This window comes from Calonectris borealis, chromosome 1 (genome assembly GCF_964195595.1).
Source record: "Calonectris borealis chromosome 1, bCalBor7.hap1.2, whole genome shotgun sequence".
Taxonomy (NCBI): Eukaryota; Metazoa; Chordata; class Aves; order Procellariiformes; family Procellariidae; genus Calonectris; species Calonectris borealis.
In genome coordinates this window covers 134,886,018-134,904,206 of record NC_134312.1, presented here as the reverse complement: position 1 = coordinate 134,904,206, position 18,189 = coordinate 134,886,018, and the positions used below count along the sequence as shown (strand labels likewise).

The 18,189-nt window shown below is 42.4% G+C and overlaps 1 protein-coding gene across 7 annotated transcripts in view; it reads left to right on the top strand.

The window, feature by feature from the left end:
- REPS2 (RALBP1 associated Eps domain containing 2) overlaps positions 1-18,189 on the top strand; it is a 101,936-nt gene that overhangs the window by 76,036 nt on the left and 7,711 nt on the right. For 3 of the 7 annotated variants that reach the window (XM_075175474.1, XM_075175465.1, XM_075175482.1), the window contains exons 14-16: positions 2,571-2,635; positions 14,196-14,279; positions 16,943-17,088. In XM_075175474.1, coding sequence (XP_075031575.1) covers positions 2,571-2,635; positions 14,196-14,279; positions 16,943-17,088 — 295 coding nt within the window. Of the gene's footprint in view, positions 1-2,570; positions 2,636-3,988; positions 4,743-4,764; positions 5,297-14,195; positions 14,280-16,942; positions 17,089-18,189 lie in introns of those variants that run through there. The other 4 variants (XM_075175491.1, XM_075175500.1, XM_075175517.1 and 1 more) reach the window with 4 other exon arrangements.

The window sequence follows — 18,189 nt, the reverse complement described above, 5'->3', positions numbered from 1 at the left end:
CTAGCAATTGTGCTCACGTGAGCATAATTTCCTTCTAACAGGCCAAAGATGTTCTGCAACAGCAGGAATTTTATGAATATTTCATGAGTAGCTTAAGTTAGAATTTGCAGGATTAAAAAGAGGAAACTGGGTCAAATGCACATGGTGTAAGCATCTAACTTCTTTAATGCTAAATTCATATATGTTGTATTTTGAAAGCTGAATAAGTGGTTTTTTGGGGGTCTTACAGAAATATTACTCTTCCCTTTGGAGTTTTGTGGGCCAAATCCCAGGAGGCTTCTGGGGTTTCACAGTGTGTGCAACCACTTCAGGAGATGCTTTTCCAGCAAGCCCAGCACCTTTCTGCAGAAAGACTATCCTGCTGCTTTTCTGGGTATATCACTGGGTTTGAAGAATCAGGAGCAAGGACAGTAAGTGTTGTATCCTCTAGAGTTGAAGTTGAGACGGATGCGGCTCTTGCAGTAAAGCTTTTGAGGGCCTGCTGGAGCATAAGCCGGCACATACAAAATGATGACGCCTGGAGGGGGCTGTGTACATTCGGAAGGGCCGAGGGTGCCGCTGGGGCCGGTGCCTGCCTGCAGCACCGCTGACCCCGGTCCCACGTGCCCCTTCCCAGGAACCCCTGTGCTCTTGGCAGCAGTGCACTCCATAGCTTCATGTTTGGGCTGCCAGGGGCCTTTTAGGAAGTGTGTGTGATTTGTGCTCCTCCATGACATTAGAGCTGTTTGGAGAGCGAGATGATACCCTTGCAGTGATAATCACGGGGGGTGGTGGGAGGGTAAGGTGCACGCAGGTGTTTTCCATGGAGTGTCGCAGCACAGCTCCTACAAGGTTTCCTGAAGATAAACGTATCACGTTGAGCATACGTACTTGTCAGCTATTACAGCGTGCAGCTGATGGACATACAGAGCGCTGGTGTTTGAGTTAAATGGTGTTTTCAAATACTATTATTAGCTGTACTTGCCAAAGCCACTGCCAGTGCTCAGATAAAGAATAACCTGAAGTTCAGGCTAAAGGAAAGGAAGGTTTCTTACTCCACTGTTCCTTTCTAAAGATTAGTTGTGCAGAAGAGATGTAGTGACGACATCATGCTGGTATTGCAGTGGCATTATAAACAGAACTAATTAAACGCAAGAGAAAGGATCCTAATGACCATGTTTTTTCAGATCTCTCTTACACCTGTAGGTCTGTTAGTAGGTCCCTTGCTTAACCTAAGTTGGGTTTTAATTGTTCTACCTCTCTCCTTGGCAGTGTGTGCAGTGATATTAGGCTTCATTTTGATTCAAGAGATGATGATACAGAAGATGTAAAAAACCCCAATGTATTATAAGCCTCTCTGGAGCTGTATATAGTCAATGTGGCTGTTCTCAATGTTTTTACCCACACATTTTTACTCTCATTTCACTGTTGTCCTTAATGGTTAATATCTTTTGTCTTTGTATTTTCAACCATGTAGACATTTTTAGACTTGGCATATAAAATATGTAAATGGCTAAGCTGTAACAGGGCTCGTAATGGTCTTTGTGGCATGGAAATAAAAAGTGTATAAAAGTAATTCCTTGCTTAGCATTATTGTGATAAAAGGCATTTCCAAGTTTAACATTGTTGGGGTTTTTTGCTATACAAATAACCACCAGTGCAAGATGGACTGTCTGATATCTTTGCCAGTGCAAGTGCTGAGCACTCAGTGCGACAGGAGCTTGGGGAGGGTAACGCACCTAAGGACTCCCACCAGTCCTGGTTGGTGTCTCTGTGCTAGCCTAGTCCTGCTGTCTGCAGCTGCCTTTGGAAGCCATCATCTGTCCTGTAGTTTTGTCCCGTGATGGGTTTTAGCTATTTTAAGGAAACTGAGAGATACAGTGGCTGGACCTACGTGATTGTTACCCTCCCTTTGTGCTAGCTCAAACTAAAAGCTGACATTGCATTATGTTAAAGGGGCCTGAACTGACCATTAGGGTTTGTCTTCCTCCCCTTATTTCTCCTCCTCCCTCTGAAATACCTCCAGTGAGTAGTAACATGCAAATACAAAACATAAACCAAAGAAAGAGATTTCTTTTTTGTTCGTTTAAGCTTTTGTCCTACTAATTCCATGGCAGATGTTTTCTTTTTAAGGCTGCACTCCATCACATAGTGTGTTTTATCTGGAGTGAACGCTAATGTCTACATTGGATACTAAAGCATCACTTTTAAAAAAGGTAATAATGTTAATGACAAAGAGCAAAGTCCCAAGGACAAGTAGACCCTGTTTCTGGGGTTATTTAACTAGAATGGATTGCTTTAGCTACAGCTTTTGTGGCTGACTGGCTTCCATCTCTGCTTTTTATCATAACATTGTGGGTTTTTACAGCAATTAAATCACTGCTCATTCACTACTCATGAAGTTATTTCAAACCGGGTTTGCTCAATAAAGATCAAGTTTGGTTTCTGTTATTAAAATGTTGAATACAGCCTCTTCACTAGGAATTATCATGGAAATTAATTCTGGTTTTATTTGGATTTAAATTAATGTGGTTTTGTTTGTTGTTTTTTGTTTTTTTTTCTTTTTGTCTTCTTCTTTTCTCACTGTTCAGCTGTGAGGTCTGGCTGGCTGCCCCCACCACCGCCCGCACTGCCCCCTCGACCTTCTGTATCTCAGGTATGGACAAAGGTTTAGCACTTTGCTGTGTATTATTCGCTTATTTATGTTACTGTTGCAGTGGTTAGCACAAGTTGGCTTGGACATGGCAGTTGTTCTTGCTTCCAAGTTAATGCAAATCTACAGTTTGCCTTGCAGTTCCATACATGTCCTTCTTCATTGGTCTGTCTAGCCGGTGTGTTGCAATGTCAAATTACAGACTAATTAAATCTCTTTGTAGTGGAGCTGACATGCACCCACTAGACAAAACTGTAAATTAAAGGCTAGTAAGGCTAGTTTACTAATAAGTGTTTCATGCCTGAAAGGCATGGGCTTGATACCTGCTATTTATTCTCAAGCTTCAAATGCTCAGAGGGCATCTGCTAAGGGAGCCACGGCATGAAAGACTATATTTCACCCATGGGTTTGAAAAATAATGCTGAAAGGAAGCGAATGCCATGTCAGTTATGTTATTAAGTTTCAAACCATTAGTGGCATGTTTTTGTTTTGCTTTCTGGATGGGTTTTTATTTGTTTGTTTTTAGAGCATCATACATCCATAGCACAGTGCAAATTGACTAAATCATGTGTATCTGCATCCAGATACTTCTTCCTGTTTTAGAAAATGGTGGAGGATCAGTGTCTTGTTCTTTTTATGTTGTTGGCTTTGTTAAGTCTTAGGCAGCAGTATGCTTTGTATATTACTCCTTTAGGTGAGGTGTATAATAGAAGACAAGTCTACAGGGGAGCTAACAGCCCATTACATGTAAAACTTGGTGAGGCACCTTCATTGGGCCAGAAACAGCCCTCACTTGAGTTTTGGATCTACTCTTAAGAGTCTGCTGTTGAACAGTGCTTAGGTTAGAAATGATAAAAGGCTTGTTGCCGCCTGCAGCTCCACTAGCAGCTCGTTGCTCTCCTCCTCTCCCCAGCCCTTTTTAGCGTCCGAGTGCAGCTAGTTTCTACCTTGAGGACTGTAGAGCATTCTGGTTTGAGCTTGCGTGCTTCCCCCAAGTCACTATGGCACTAGCCGTGCTGCTGACACCACATGCTCCTTAGTGCACCCATCACGTTCCTGCTTTGTCTAATGCTCCCCGGAGAGCAGTGTTTCCCTCTGGCTTCCCCTGATCCCGCAGCGCGGGTCCCTGCCTTCTGCCTGCAGCAGCTGCTGCTGCAACCCGTGCCGGCGCTCCTGCCGCTGCTCGGACTTGCCACAGCGCGCCAGCTCCGTGCACTGCAAGCCCTCTCGCTGCCATCAGGAAAAGCAGAAAATATAACAAAGACTGTTCTTAGGGAAAAAAACCATTGTTTTCAAGCAACGTTCTGTTAATTGTTCATTTTCTTCTCCTGTGATAGAGTTGCGTTTCCTTAGCAGGGCAGTGAGGAGGGATGTTAGTTTATTTATGCATATCCAGCAGCTTCCTTACCGCATTACAAATACTGAACCAACTGCTCATCCTACACTGGGCCGTGCAGAATATAGGACCTTTCTAAAATGGTAAACTCAGGAAGATTCTCATGTGAAATTCTTGATCCAGTCCTCTCCAATACAGAAGACTTTTCTGAAAGAAAGAAAAAAGTGGCTTCTGTGTCTACTCAGTAATGAATATATAGCTGATGCTTTGCTTACATGCATCACTTACATTTACTTAATGTATTTCTGATTATTTTTAAAGATGTTTTATCAAATATCAAAATATTCTCGTTCTGATGTCTAGCAAAAATGTACATAAAAACAGTTCTTGAAAACATAATAAACTTCACGCTCATCACATTCTGTTTATTTTTTCTCCAAGCATGCCTTTCTATGATAAAGGTAACAGACAGTAGGGAAGTATGTGTGGTGGGGTCATAATTCAGCTGAGCTGACCCTTACGAATAGCATGTAAGCCATAGTAAGCATATGGATTACATTAGTCCAGTGGGGCCCTTGATTTAAAGAGCACAAAGAAGTTGGAAGGAGGGATCTGCTTTCAAAACCGAGGCAGGGTTCAAGAACTGAAGAAAAGCCATGATACTGAAATGACACATTCAGCTTTTTCCTGTTTCAGGATTTGCCAAACTCTTCTTAAATTTCTGTTTTACTTATTTTTCAACAATGTTATTGAAAATACTTTTTTATTGCCATAACATTTTGCTATATGCCTGCAGTTAAGCACTGTGAATGACAAATGTAGCTTGGAAATGAAGCAAGCCCCACATATTTCAGGTGGCTGTACACCATGTAAGTATGCTTGTGGTGTGATTATTTTGGCTCAGCTTTGGAAATCAGTTGTTGGAGGAGGAGAGGGAAATAATTTCTTCTGAGGCCTACAGTTTTCTATGGATGGCTGAGAAGCAGCCTGGACCAGTTGGCTCTTTAGAGTGAGATTAAAGGGCTCGTGGGATGTAAAGGCCAAAGTGCATAAAAGGGAGGTATCGAGGGGTAGGTATTACATTTCAGTGGAGAAGAAGTCCTTCTGTGAGCTTAATTAATTGCAATATAGAAATGGCATCTTGACTTTGGTCCTGGGTTGCTGTTGGTTTTAGCAGAATTTGTTTCAACCTTTAGGAAAACATTATTTTTCCTGTCAGAACCTCCAAGGTAATCAAGCTCAGTAAGTTACTGAAACACTGGTTATTCAGAGTGTGCCAAACGTCTCCAGTCATATCACAAACTTTTACATTATGTCCACATCCACCTCTGCCGCCATAGTGCAGTCAGCGGAATAACGAGGGAGAAGGACTGTGCAAAAGGACTGTGCAAAAGGACTGTGCCTGGGTAAAACTTACAGCTAATACTGCTGCGGCCTTGACTCCAGAGCTCAGTGGATGCACGGGCTTACCGTGAGAGGCTCGAGTCTTGGGATCCTGCGAGGACACGGCCAGTTTATGGGGAAACAGCAGCAGGGCTGCCTTCTGTGCTCTGGGTTGCTGCTGCCAGCCCACGCCAGTCCACACCTCTGATGGGCAGACACCTTTACAGGTGCGGCTGCATCTCCTCTTACCTCTACAACAGGTTTTAGAGTTGGTGGATTAACTCTGCATTTCTTTCTTCTGATGGCCTCTGAAAGGCTACGGTAGCTCTGTCTCCTCGGGATTTTTCTCCATTGCCAAAGTCAGCATTGTATCCACTTTGTGTCAGCCCACAAACTGTACCCAAGTTTTCCTCAGAGCTTTCACCAGACATTTCTCTGATGCAGTGGTGCTTTCATCTGAGGTCCCTATGGTGACTGTAAATAAATTTAATAAATAAAGATGAACAAAAGGCAAGTTTACATCATGTGCATATACCATTATCTCCCATTTATGACCTTTTTAACCCAAATTTCAACCCGTATCTCTCTGCGCTGCAAGCCATTTGAATTGATGTTTCCAGTAAGATTCTGTGAAATGCAGTATGAAATGCTTTATTAGAATCCTCAATTCATGTTGCTTTCCTGTTAAAAAAAGAAAGTAACTCAAGTTCTGCCTAAATTCTATAAAGGGTACTTGGAAATATTATGTATAGAAACAGTCTTATACAAAGACTAGCATTTTGTTTTGGATAATGTTATTTCGAAGCGTTTTGCTTTTACTGCTGCCGTATATGCCTGTGTGTAACTTCACTGACACCTTCTGTAATCCCTAGTAGCATCTCACACTTAGTAAGTCTGCAGTAGCTGCTTCGGGCCATAAATATTTACCATGCTGCAAGCTATTGTACAGATTTAGGACACTGGCAATGCCTTACCTCTCTTGCTCACTTCTCATGACATGCTATAGTTATGGCTTTTCCACTCTTTTTTTTTTTCAAATTTTTGGGGTTTTTAAAGGTTTTTTAAAGTTTTTAGGTTTTTTTGTGTCATCCCCATTGTCATCCCCCCACCCCGAGTGATGGTATATAGAACAGATAACCTGTAGCTTGTTGAAATACCTACTGTGTTTTTTTCTGGGCTTGTAGAGGACTGGATTCAGTGGCTTGGATAATTTTTCCTGATCCAGTGTTCTTAATGGTAAACTTAATGGTAAACTTAAGTCATCAAGAAGAAATGGCATAAAGGTGGCCCCAAAATTTTTGTGCGGACCCAGAGCTGTACATAGAAAATTTGTGTAATTTGGAGGCATTAAGAATCGCGATAGGAAGGCAATAGCATATGTAGCTGATTTGCAGTGACACAGATTTCAGATAGGAAATAACTTTGGGTGCTCACGAATAACACTGCACTGGAACCGAACATGTATATGCACATCTCATATAAGTCTCTGTTGTTGTGTTGTTTTTTTTTTTTAATGGAAAACAAAATAATACTTTATTACTGTTGGCTTTTAAGCCTACAAAGGTCATTTACCATAGCTGCTTACTGTGGGAGATGTAGTAGCATATTTATGCTAATAGGAATTACGGATGAACACTGAAGAGCAACTATAACTTTAGGATTTTATCCAACATCAGCTCACTGTCTGCAACATTGCGCAATTATATCAACATTTCTTTATTTAAATTACTCTATTTCAGTACCTTGCTGACCAGTAATGAAGGCATATCTTTAATCCAGCCCATGCTACGTAAGGCGATTTGAAAACAGTGGAACTGGAAGAAAACCCCGTATATCTTGGCTGAGAAAACTGACATTCCTACTCTCTTATCCCAGAGTCTAAATTTTAAGCCTATTGGTTTTGTAAATTCACACTGATTTGTGCAGGACTTTTATTTCTGGAGACCTTGGGACCTGGTTTTCCCACTGGTTCCACACTGGCAGTTTTGACAGGTGCTAAAGAAATTATGGATGAAGGCAAAGTGGTGGAGTAGGTAGGCAGCTGTTAACATTATCAAATTGAAACATCCTGAATACATTGCAGCTCTGCAGATTAAAATCTCACTGTTATATGAGCTCAAGAGTTAGGCTGTCAGTTTAGTGGCCATCATTACCAGTAGATGTTGTTGATTTGGTGAAATCATGGAAACAACGTGCTGTGAGGGATGATAGGTGGGTCGCCCTACCCAGTCACAGGCACCTGGTGTTGTTGGAAAGTGAAGATATTATTCTTTTTAACATATCGAATGTTCCACTCTCCAAATGTTACTCGATATTTCATAATTCTTTTTGGCCATTCATCATCCAGAATTGCAAGTGAAAACTGGGAACCAGTTCAAGAAGTTGTCTGTACTAACATATCTCCATGTTCCGCTGAATCCATGGAGAGCCACGACCATGGGGTATGCTCAGGCTGGGTCTGTAACCATCAATTACGTGTGCCGAGGCCAAGAGGTGGGGAAGGACTCCCGTCTGTCCTGCTGAGACCTCTCAGCCTCCTGGGTGGGATGGCCGCGTGCAGGCTCCGTGCTGGGAGTTGGTCCGGGGGTCCCCCTATGGCCAACGTCTTTGGGTAAAGCCGAGATGCATGGAGGATGAGGTAGGGTTTGCTTATCTCTGTTACAGAGTTGTTTGGAGAAAACGTTCAGCCAACTGAGACACCTTCTTACTCTGTAAAATTATGTGAGGAATTTCAACTGCTGGCAGGACACCTGGAGCTTTATGGGAAGGAACTTTTTTGTTACAGAAACTTAAAAAGTGAAGATTTTGCTTTTGGCAGCATGCTATTTGTATCCATGATGGTATTCTCCCAGACAACCATTTTGTATTAAATCAAAGGAATACCTTTTTTAGCTTGCATTTACAACCACTGTGCAAGAGGAGGGTGGGGTTTTTTGATCATCTCCACGGTTTTGGCTGCAGAATAACATATGTTGTATAATCAGTGCAATAGGTACTGAAGAAGCCTGTAACTGTAATAAAACTGAAAGTCTTCTATAACATGAAAGATTTTGCCATCTGCCACTTTAATATAATACAAGTGGATTATCTTCCTCTCATGAAAATTATATATTAAATCTAAAACGGCCAGACAAAATAAATTATAGTTTAAGAAGGGGTGGAAAGTAGCACAGTTAAAATTGAATTTGGGGAGTAGTTGATGGATGCCATAAAATCCTTTCTAAAGATGTTTCTGGGAGAGTGGAAGAAGGGCAAGGATCTTAATTAAAATGCGTTGTAATAATTTTTTAATTTGGCTTCACGTTTATCATAAAAACAACAACAAAAAAACCTGAGAATCCGATGCCTGTATCTCTAGTGGAATGCACGTACTCCTTTCTAGCTTACGTTAACCTGGTTTTGTGGAAGTGGAGTATTAAAACAGATTGTTAATGCTTCCATCTGGGTTCTGTTCTTTCCTTGCGAATAGGCTGAACATTGCAGCAGTTTGTTTGTATTTACTGCCTTTTTCTTCAACCTTATCACCAGCCCTCAGATAGCTTGGGGAAAGAAAAAGCTTATCAAAACTTCAGGGCTGCACAGCGCTGAGAAAGCAGGCAGCAACTAAGACCCTGGCAGCTTGTTGCATTTGCATCCCTATGGGTTTTCTTTCTGTCTTATCATTTTCAGTTTCTCTAACAAGCAATAGAAAGAAATGATGATTCAGTGTGGGATGCACAAGACTCACAGAACTGGAATTGAGACATCTTGACTTCTTAGAAATTGGCATTAAGCGCAAAAATATGAATGTTTAGAAAGGAGCAAAATACCTCTTAAATGAACTTACGTAGAGATGATAGAAGATTGCAATGGGCACATTCTGAGCGTTAAGCATATTTAGTGTCCTACTTTTTCTTACAGATAAGCTGTTCTCAATACTTTTTTGCAAAGCTAAGCAGTGGCACTGTATAGGTAATGATTATGGGCTATTCCAATGAATGCACAGAGATAATTTCATTTCTGTGAGTAGGGCCATTGACTACAATGGGACTATTTCCATGTGTAAAGCTAGCCTGGAGCATAAGTGTGGGCGAGATTGAATTGTGGGAAAGATTGAATATATACTTCACCTCTTGCCAAAAGGCTTTCAGGTAACAGAAATATGAAAGCTCCGCATAGGCCTTCTGTTCTGGAAGATCAGTTACGGATTGTCTTGAAAAGCGGGTATGAAATCTACATATGATCCAGCATTGCAAAGCAAAAGAACTGGAAATGTAAGCAGAGAACCAGTTGTGAAGGTAATGCGTTCTCTTATAGTTATGAAAATCTTTCATCTGAGGCTTTCGAAGCACTTCGTGCTTAAGTGAGCGTTACATATTCTTTTAGAAAGATACTGTTAAGTATCGTCACATGGAGCAGTGAGGAGATTAGGAACGGCTGGTCAAGGATCATTTGATGAAATAATGAGCATTTGTGATTTCTAATGCTCTCCTTAATGATGAGGAATTATCTGTTCTAATGCTCAATATTGGCCATAGGCCACAGGTTGGTCTCTGACCATGGCCGTTGTACAGAAACTTTGTTGGCCAGTTTTATCTGCTGCCTGGAAGAATGAGGGGGATATGGCTATTCCTAGAAAATACGAGACCGCGCTGGGCAAAAAGGAGATACTGCCTGTTAATAACTGGACTTTGGTCTTTGCGAAGAGAAGCTCTTCAGGAGATTTGGAATAGGACTTGCTCTTTTCTGTGGTCACTTCTTCCCAAAATGAAAATACTCTTAGGCCTGGTCTGCAAACTCTCTTTTGCCCTGCTGGTAGCACACATAAGCAGGATTTTCTTTGCCCGACTACTATAATCCTGGATGTAGACCCAGCACAGCAGCACTTCCTATGTCAGTAGCTTACTCCGTTCTGTGGACAGGAATGAGGTGCACTTTTAAGCACTTCACACAATTTTCCTTTGGAAGACCATATTGCATAATGTATAGTCTCTCCCTAATATAATGGTGGGAAGTTTCCAAGATGTGGGAAGACTTTAAGACATTTATTGCTGTGATGGAGGGAGGCAGTTTATTGCTGTATTTCTGAATGAGAAGTGAGTTGCCCAAAGACTATACTAAGCATGGTATAAAAACAGTGAAGAACTAAAGGGAACCCTCCTCACCTGCTCCTGATGGATCACCTTTTCCTTACACTCCACTATAGGAGCTTGGACTGGAGTATCCTGGAGCCAGTCTCACTCTGCCCATGACTAGAAGGCTACATGGGACTAGCTTTTACCCCACATCCAAATCGGTGAAGGGGAGGATATCTGTGAAGAATCCCTCTGCCAAAAGAAAAAGCAAGAGTTATTTTTCCTTTAAACTCTATGTGGGGCTAGTACGGGGAGACATCAGCTTGCAAACGTATTTGTAAAGCCTCTCAGGACTTGCCTAGAGGACTTTGTTGGGTTAGCTGAATCGGCAAACCTTCTTTGCACCGATGCACGTTGCAGTTAAACAAAAGATTTTTGCCTGGGTTAAATGCTGTCAGTCCCTGAACAAAATCCCCTGCAACAGCATACCGATTTTTTTACGCCTGTGTGGGCACTTGTGTCGGAGGCACATCGCACTGAGGAATGGAGATCTTTCGTAGAGGAGAACTTGCAGCTCTGCCGGCAGATCATTAATGTGTAGACCTGGCCTCTGCAGGAGAGGGAAAGGAGACACTCCAAAGAGCCGAGGCTTACCGTGCCCAGCGCTGGCTGGCTGCCCACCCCGTGGGGCAGGCGCAGTCCGCAGGCTCTGAATAATGCAGACAGCTATTTTTTGGTACTCTCCCCTAAGCAAAACACTCAGAAATGGCCTGTCCCACATGCCACTAGGTGGCACTTTAGGGACATGGCAGTCACTTGGTTTTATTCATGAGGCATGAGCTGCATCACCAGAACTAGTTCTTTTTTTGTTTTGTTTTGGTTTGGTTTTTTCCTTTTTTTGGTCAAATGTAACTATTTATTTATTCTTACCACCTGCCTGCTCCAGCCAGTCCCTGCTCTGCTGAACTTTGCCATCCTCACGTCCTGGCAGCGGGGAGGAGCGGCCAGCCCAGGGGCCCAACCTCAGCCAGCGGGTACCACAGCCCTGCAGCACAGCGGTTGCCACAGCTGTTAGGCTGACAGCCACATCACAGCACTCAGCTAGTAAAACATGGATCTTGCATCAGTAGGAACTGTGATACCAAACTGTTGGAAATTTTGAAATCTTACCCTTTTTGGCATCAGCACTCCAATTTATATTTGGTTCCACCAGAACACAGAGTTTACCCTTTTTTGCCTTTTCAGTTCCCTTCAGTTTAAAATAGTATTCTCCTGCAGTGAGACCATTAGCAAAAAAAAGGGGGAGTGTTCTGCAAAAGTTTGGGTTTTTTTTTCTTCCTCCCTCCCCTCCTCCCCCCTGCCCTGGTGCTTTATCTTACTGTGATTTCAATTTTCCTGCTTATTTTTAATTGACAGTGTAGAGTACCAGTTTATTTAGTTACTTCTACACTGTTTGAACACATTGGTTCTTGAAAAGCTGCATTTTATCTATACATAAATAACATGGGGTTGGCCGCCTTTCTTTTTCATTCTGTGGGATAAAGTCACTGTATTCTTGTTTTTGATACAAGGTTTAACATAGACTCCAACAGAAGTGTAAGCACCAGAAACTGCCTGCCTGGCCAGGTTAGGGAGGGAATCTAGTGCTCCCTATCCAAGAAGGGTCATTAAGAGCTGGCTCTTATGTACCTCTGTCACTGCTTAGCGTTGTGCAGCAAAGCTATAGTTTATTATAGTGTACCTATTATGTGGCTCTCTGAAAGACTGTGTTTACTCTTCCTGTCCCTAAATGAATGATTTGTCAAAGTGATGAGATTCGGTCCCAAATTTCTCGTGTGGCTCTGCTGGGTATTTGAACTTTGCTAACCCCAAATCATTCATGAAGGCCTCATAGACTTTGCCAGGCTACTGTTACCAGTGCTTAGAGCCTTCATTTCTTTCAAATATATAAAAAGTGGTTGTAGAAATCGGGGAGGTTAGGGGCAATTCAGCTTGCTGATAAAGAAATGCTCTGTTGCATTAAATGCACTTGTAAAGGTCTTTGATTTTTGTAGACAGAAAAGAAGATTGCTTTTTCCATTTCACTCTCCTATTTGTACCAGGAATCTACCATTATAGAAGCAGCTCTTCAATCCATGAAAAGCTTTCCAGTATTGAAATGTTAGTATCAAATAGTTATTAAAATCCAAATATTTAAGATACTAATATTCAAATAATACTGGAAAATTACAGGGTGGGTTTGTTTTGGGGGTTTTTTTAACCATCAGATAACTCTACAACAGATGTAGCACACTTAGAAGAGGGGGGAGAGAAATCTTGTCAGCCCAGACACCTTTTCCTCCTCTCCAGGGGAGAGGAAAACATGCATTTTAAAAAAAAGATGACAAATCTCCCTCCTCTGTGCACATGTTCGACACTGTACGGTTAGAGAACAGCAGTAACCTGACAGAAGCACGTTCCTCCTGCAGCTTTCTGTGCAGCTCTTATTGTGTGTGTTATGAAAGAAATGGAAGTGGTATGAAAAAGTCCCTCCTTTTTAAATATACCAAATTCTGTGCTTTCTGTCATTTTTATTTAACTTACAGTTAAGTACTGGGAAACATCTGACTGCTACAGAGCTTGATGGGCCTATGCAGAAACCTCTTGGCCACAGTGAATTAGGTTCTTCAGTGTGCGACAGATTATGATGATGATGATGATGATGATGATGATGCCTAAAATCCCGGCCCCTTTAAAGTTTGAGGTTTGCCTTTAACTTGGTTTTGAATGCAAGCTTTCACCTGTGTAGAAGCAAGCCTTTTTTGAGGAGAGAGCCGGATGGCGGGTTGCCTCTCCTGTCTGGGGGCCATTGCCAGCCTGGCTCCAATTTGGCAGAAGTTGGGAAAGAGAAGAGGCCATCTGCCAGTGCCAAGTGCCCTCAGCCTCCCCGCTCCTGCCTGCCTTCCCCGTCTTGGAGAGCCAGGCCATACCTTCTGCACCGAAAACAGCCGCACCGTGTCGATACCCTGTTTGTTGCGGCGTGCCCAGGGGCAGGCAGCTCCAAATCCTGCTGCCCTCCCACAGCTGATGTGCTGTGCCCTGTCCTGGTGAAGCGCACCGAAAGATGCCGGAAGATTTCAGGAGAGGCGAAGCGAGGGATTAACCCTCTGTTTTAACTTGCTGCTCGGTCAGATATGCTGGGGGGAGGGTGTTTTGTTTCGCCGAAGTGTAGACCTGTGTGATGAGTGTTCAGCTCGGTTTCTGTTTGAAACCTGAGAAGGGAGGAGGGAAGAAGATTTATCTGGCTTCTTTTGTGACTTTTCAGTAACTTTACTAGAATTTTTGGTATAATTCAGACTTTCTCACTCCAGCCTTGCAAACTTCAAAGACAGAGGCTTACTCTGATGAATTTTCATCAGCTTCAGGAGATGATAAGGTGACAGGGCGCAACCAAGGTCTTTCTAGCTTTTATCCACCCCCTTAGTCTTTCTCTGAGTATTTAGGCTGTAGACTTTCTAGAAGAAATTCTGGGTACTAGGTCATTTGCATTCAGAGACGTGGTTCCTAATGTTTCACAGAAAAACCTTCCTCTTGTTTTCCTAGCACAATAAAATGCAAGAAAATGGTTTCATTAAAAATCTGCAAAAGACATATGTCATCCATTTAGCTGTCACCCTGGATCTCTATTTCCCCTGCTGTTGAATTGTTGAAGTAACTTTTCTTTTGTGTATAACGTTTCCTTTCATTGTCTTTATTGTATGTGACTGCTAGTCTTTTTCTGGGTGTAGCAATGACTGATTTGTTGTTGCAGACAGAGCAAGCATCTGAGGTTGAATTACATCCTCAGATGAATAGAACCCCGTCGCAGGCAGAAGAAAACAGTTCAGCAAAAAAGGTGAGACCTGCACTTGTACCATTGTGGAGTGTTTTGCCTTCATCAACAAATGTGGTTGTTTAAGTTTTAAAGCAATTAAATGGAGGGTTAGGGTTACGTTTTTACATGTTTACCTTCTCTGGAGGTCAAGACGCTGGAGAGAACTGGGATTGTGTGTGACATCAGCTCAGATAAATCATTAAGAAAGCTCTTAGTACATACACATTGATGCACGTGTTTTAAGAGAGGCAGCTTGCCATTTGTTTCAAATCAATAGGGGCTTGTGGAGCCTTAGGGAAGACAAAGAAGAGTTTGATTGTACTTGACCCCTGTCCTGCTGTAATTCTTCCAAATTGTGACGCATTTCTTGCTTCCAGTTATTGGGGATTCAGTTTTGATGTAACCACACCTGTTTGCTAGAGGTCAGCATCTGCTACTAAATGTACATAGACTGGGAGAGATTTGCTCGAGATGTGCAGTTTCTAATATGTTTTTGTATGAACATATCATCTGTATAAAGGAAGCACCCAATTGCAATGGCATTCTTCACAGGGCCTTGCTTAGGGATGGAATGGCCTTAGCAAGTGGCTGTGAGCCTTTCCCCATTCCTGGTCATGCTCCCACCGCCTCCTTCCACCAGCCCCAGCCAGAAGAGGTTTTTGATAGAGGGCAAATGCAGATCCTCCCCGCTCCAGCCCCTCTTGCAGCCAGGGAGCACCTACAAGACCTTTGCTCAGCCCAACCAAAAACCGTTGGCAGGTGCTGTACCAGTGCGTGCCTTGCCCAGGGAGCATCGTCGCACTTCTTACCCTAATGGGGGGCACAGACAAAGGTCCGGTGTGATTTCCTATATGCGATAAGGCTTTTAGGGCAGCGTCCTCGCTCCACTTGTGCTCGCCACATGCTACTACATGGTAGCAAGCTACTACATGGGCTAAGAAGCCCTGCTTCTTCCTTGCTCTGCTTCCTTTCCCCTGCTGGGGAAATGAAATCCTTGCGGTCCACCTATTTCATGCTTGCCCTCGTCCCACTTGGCTCCCTAAAATACAGAGAAGCCCAGGCTGCAGGGTGCGGGAAGCAGGTTGTTGGCACAACGCTGACCCACCTTCCAAGGCCTGGTGCAACAGCAGCCAGCCAAACAGCCCCTGCGGAGGGCTCTGCCTTTAGGTGTTGGATCATTTCTTCCAGTGTTGCATTTGAAACGGAAGAGGGATTTATCTTACGGAGTTTGTAGGTTTTTGGCGGTTCAAGGTAGACTGGGATTGTGCATTTGGCATCCCACCAGTTTATAGTTGTAGAAGGCATACGCAAGTTCCTCACTTGCTGTACGTCATGTGTTTGCAGGGAGCTGCGCATATTTGCAGGGAGCTGCTATGCATAGGATTTCAGAGCACGGTATTATCTGAGAGTTGTGCAGTGCTGATGTGCTGACGTTCTGATCAAAAGATCTCATAATATTTTTAGATTTTTTTTTCCCAGTAATGGCAGAACTGTTTTTTTATGTTGAAACCCCTTGTTTCCTTATGATTCTAATTCCTCTAATAATTGTAATCCCTCTAATACTAATTATTGATGGTCTTATGTTGGTTTCATTCACTATCACTCATAGTAGTCTCTTTTGTTGAGTCAGGCTGCTTACTACAGTGGTTTTTGGTTTTTTTTCTTATGGTTGCTGGGTCATTAAATGCTTCCTCATTTAATTTTTTTCTTATTTTATTAACACTTGGCCAAAACATAGCAAGGAAGATAGTCTGGCCCAGTAAAACGTGCACTGTGCAAGTGATAATAAAATTCAGTCTCTGGTCTTGACTGTGGCACTAAATGTATAACCTTTGTCAAGTCACTTCATCTTTCTGAGTCTTAGCTTTCTCATTCATGAAATGAGGCAGTAATAGTTCTATCCCTTGTAAGAGATCTAATAATAAAATACACTGACAAGTGTATTTATATTTCAGATTTAAAACAGCTATGAGGCATTAAAACTACATCTCATTGCAAAAGAAAGGATGTCTTAATTTAAAATAATAAAAACACTTCTTGCCACTGAAGTCATAAAAATCCAAGACTTTGTTTTACCTACAAACCAGACTATTTCTTTGATGTAACTTATCAAGAGAAATAACTGGCTTTCTACGCTTCCAACATACTCATTTTGCATGGATAATTTTATACATTTGTCTTCCAAAACTATTTTCAGTGTTGTTTCATGTAAGAGAGGAGGGGAGAAGGGAGAGACTCCATGCCAGATGGGTGAGATAGTAAGCTGGGACGCAAGTGATTGGTTATTGATTCTTGCCAACTGAGCATAATTATAAATAAATCTTGTTCTGGTTTTAATGCTTTTGGGTCAACTGGGGGCTAGTATATGTATTTATACCCCTCCCTCCGCACCCCTCCAAATGGATACAGAGCTATACAATCCAGTTCTGAAGAGCCTGTCATCCAGATGAAGACAAAACACCAGTATAATCATTTCATTCACTAAGGGGTTGCAGGAGTTATTGTTCCTTTTTTCAAAGTCAGAAACCTGAGAGGCTATTACCAAATTTGAATTAAGCTCTGTACCTCTTTAAATTATGAAATCTTAGGCCAGCTGTCAGCAATTTCTGTGTCACAAGTATTCCCCAACCTAATGACGGGACGCATGTGGCCTGACCTAATGTTGCTGTGCTTCTCCCTTGCAGGAGGTTGTTCTCGCTCAGCCACCCTCCAAACCTGCCCGCAGAAAGCTCCGGACAGAGGCACAAGGGCTGGAGACCCCCGAGCTTTCTCCCACTATAAATGTGACTTCTTCCCTGCCAGCAGTCAAGCCTCACCTCCCAGTCCAAAAGTAAAAACCTGTACCAAGCATGCCAAACTGCATCATGAGATCTGATGTGGCAGGGTTTGCTCTTTGCATAAGTTCATGCTTAATAGTTCTGGTTATGAGAATGCTTCACGAGTTGCAGGTCTCTGAAATCTACATCTGTCTTCTCAAATGCAGATTGAGTCTGTAGTAACTGTATAAGTTGGTAATATTTGATTGATAGCCTCTTCAAAGGTGTCCTACCTCTATATCTGGTAGACATGTCTGAAGAGCAAGCCTGGCTGTTCAACCAGCATCTCTAACACAACTCCTTTTAGCTCTGTGGGTGTGTGGTTTTGCCTTGCACATATCTTCTGGAATTTTGCTCATTCATGTGGACAGATACGACCAGACAAATGCCCAGGAAATTGAGTCATGAAATGCTTGATGTTGGTCATATCCTTGTTATATTTCTTCATTGCAAGGCAGATTGGAAATGAGCTCACCACTGGTATGAGCTGAGCCATAGAGCGCTTGCAATAATCCGATAATTGCCAAATTCAGCCTGTGTTGTTTGGTCTCATAAATATAGCTGTTGAAGCTGTCAGCAACGAAGACTTGTAGGGATTTCACAATGTATTTATTTAATAGCAGTGGAGAAGGGGCTGTACAAATGGTAAGCGAAGGCACTTGAAGCCCTGTTGGATCTATACATCTCCCTCAAATGAAACAGTGTGCAAACATTATAGCCCGCCTTCACCCGAAGCCTTGCAAAGACATCTGGTTCAGCTTGAAACAAAACCGAGCTGCCCAAATCAGTTGAGCGGTTCTTGGCAAACTGTTTATCAGGAAACTGAATCTGTGCTGCATAATTGGAGATTAGAATAAGTAATAAGACTCCTAGGAAGCCCTTAAAGTGCTATTTTGTGCTTTGGGAGTGCATATTCCATAGTGGTTCAAAGAAAGATAACAACATTTGTTAGCGTCTTGACTTAATCCTGTCTTGTCTATATCTTTCCTAAAATGTTTAAATGACCACAGAGGTGTATCTCTCTGTTTTTTATTTTTTCCTACCATTATTACTTTATAGCCTATGGAGAGCAGTTTGAAGCAAAATCATGAAGCAGAAAACTGACAGTTCACTGG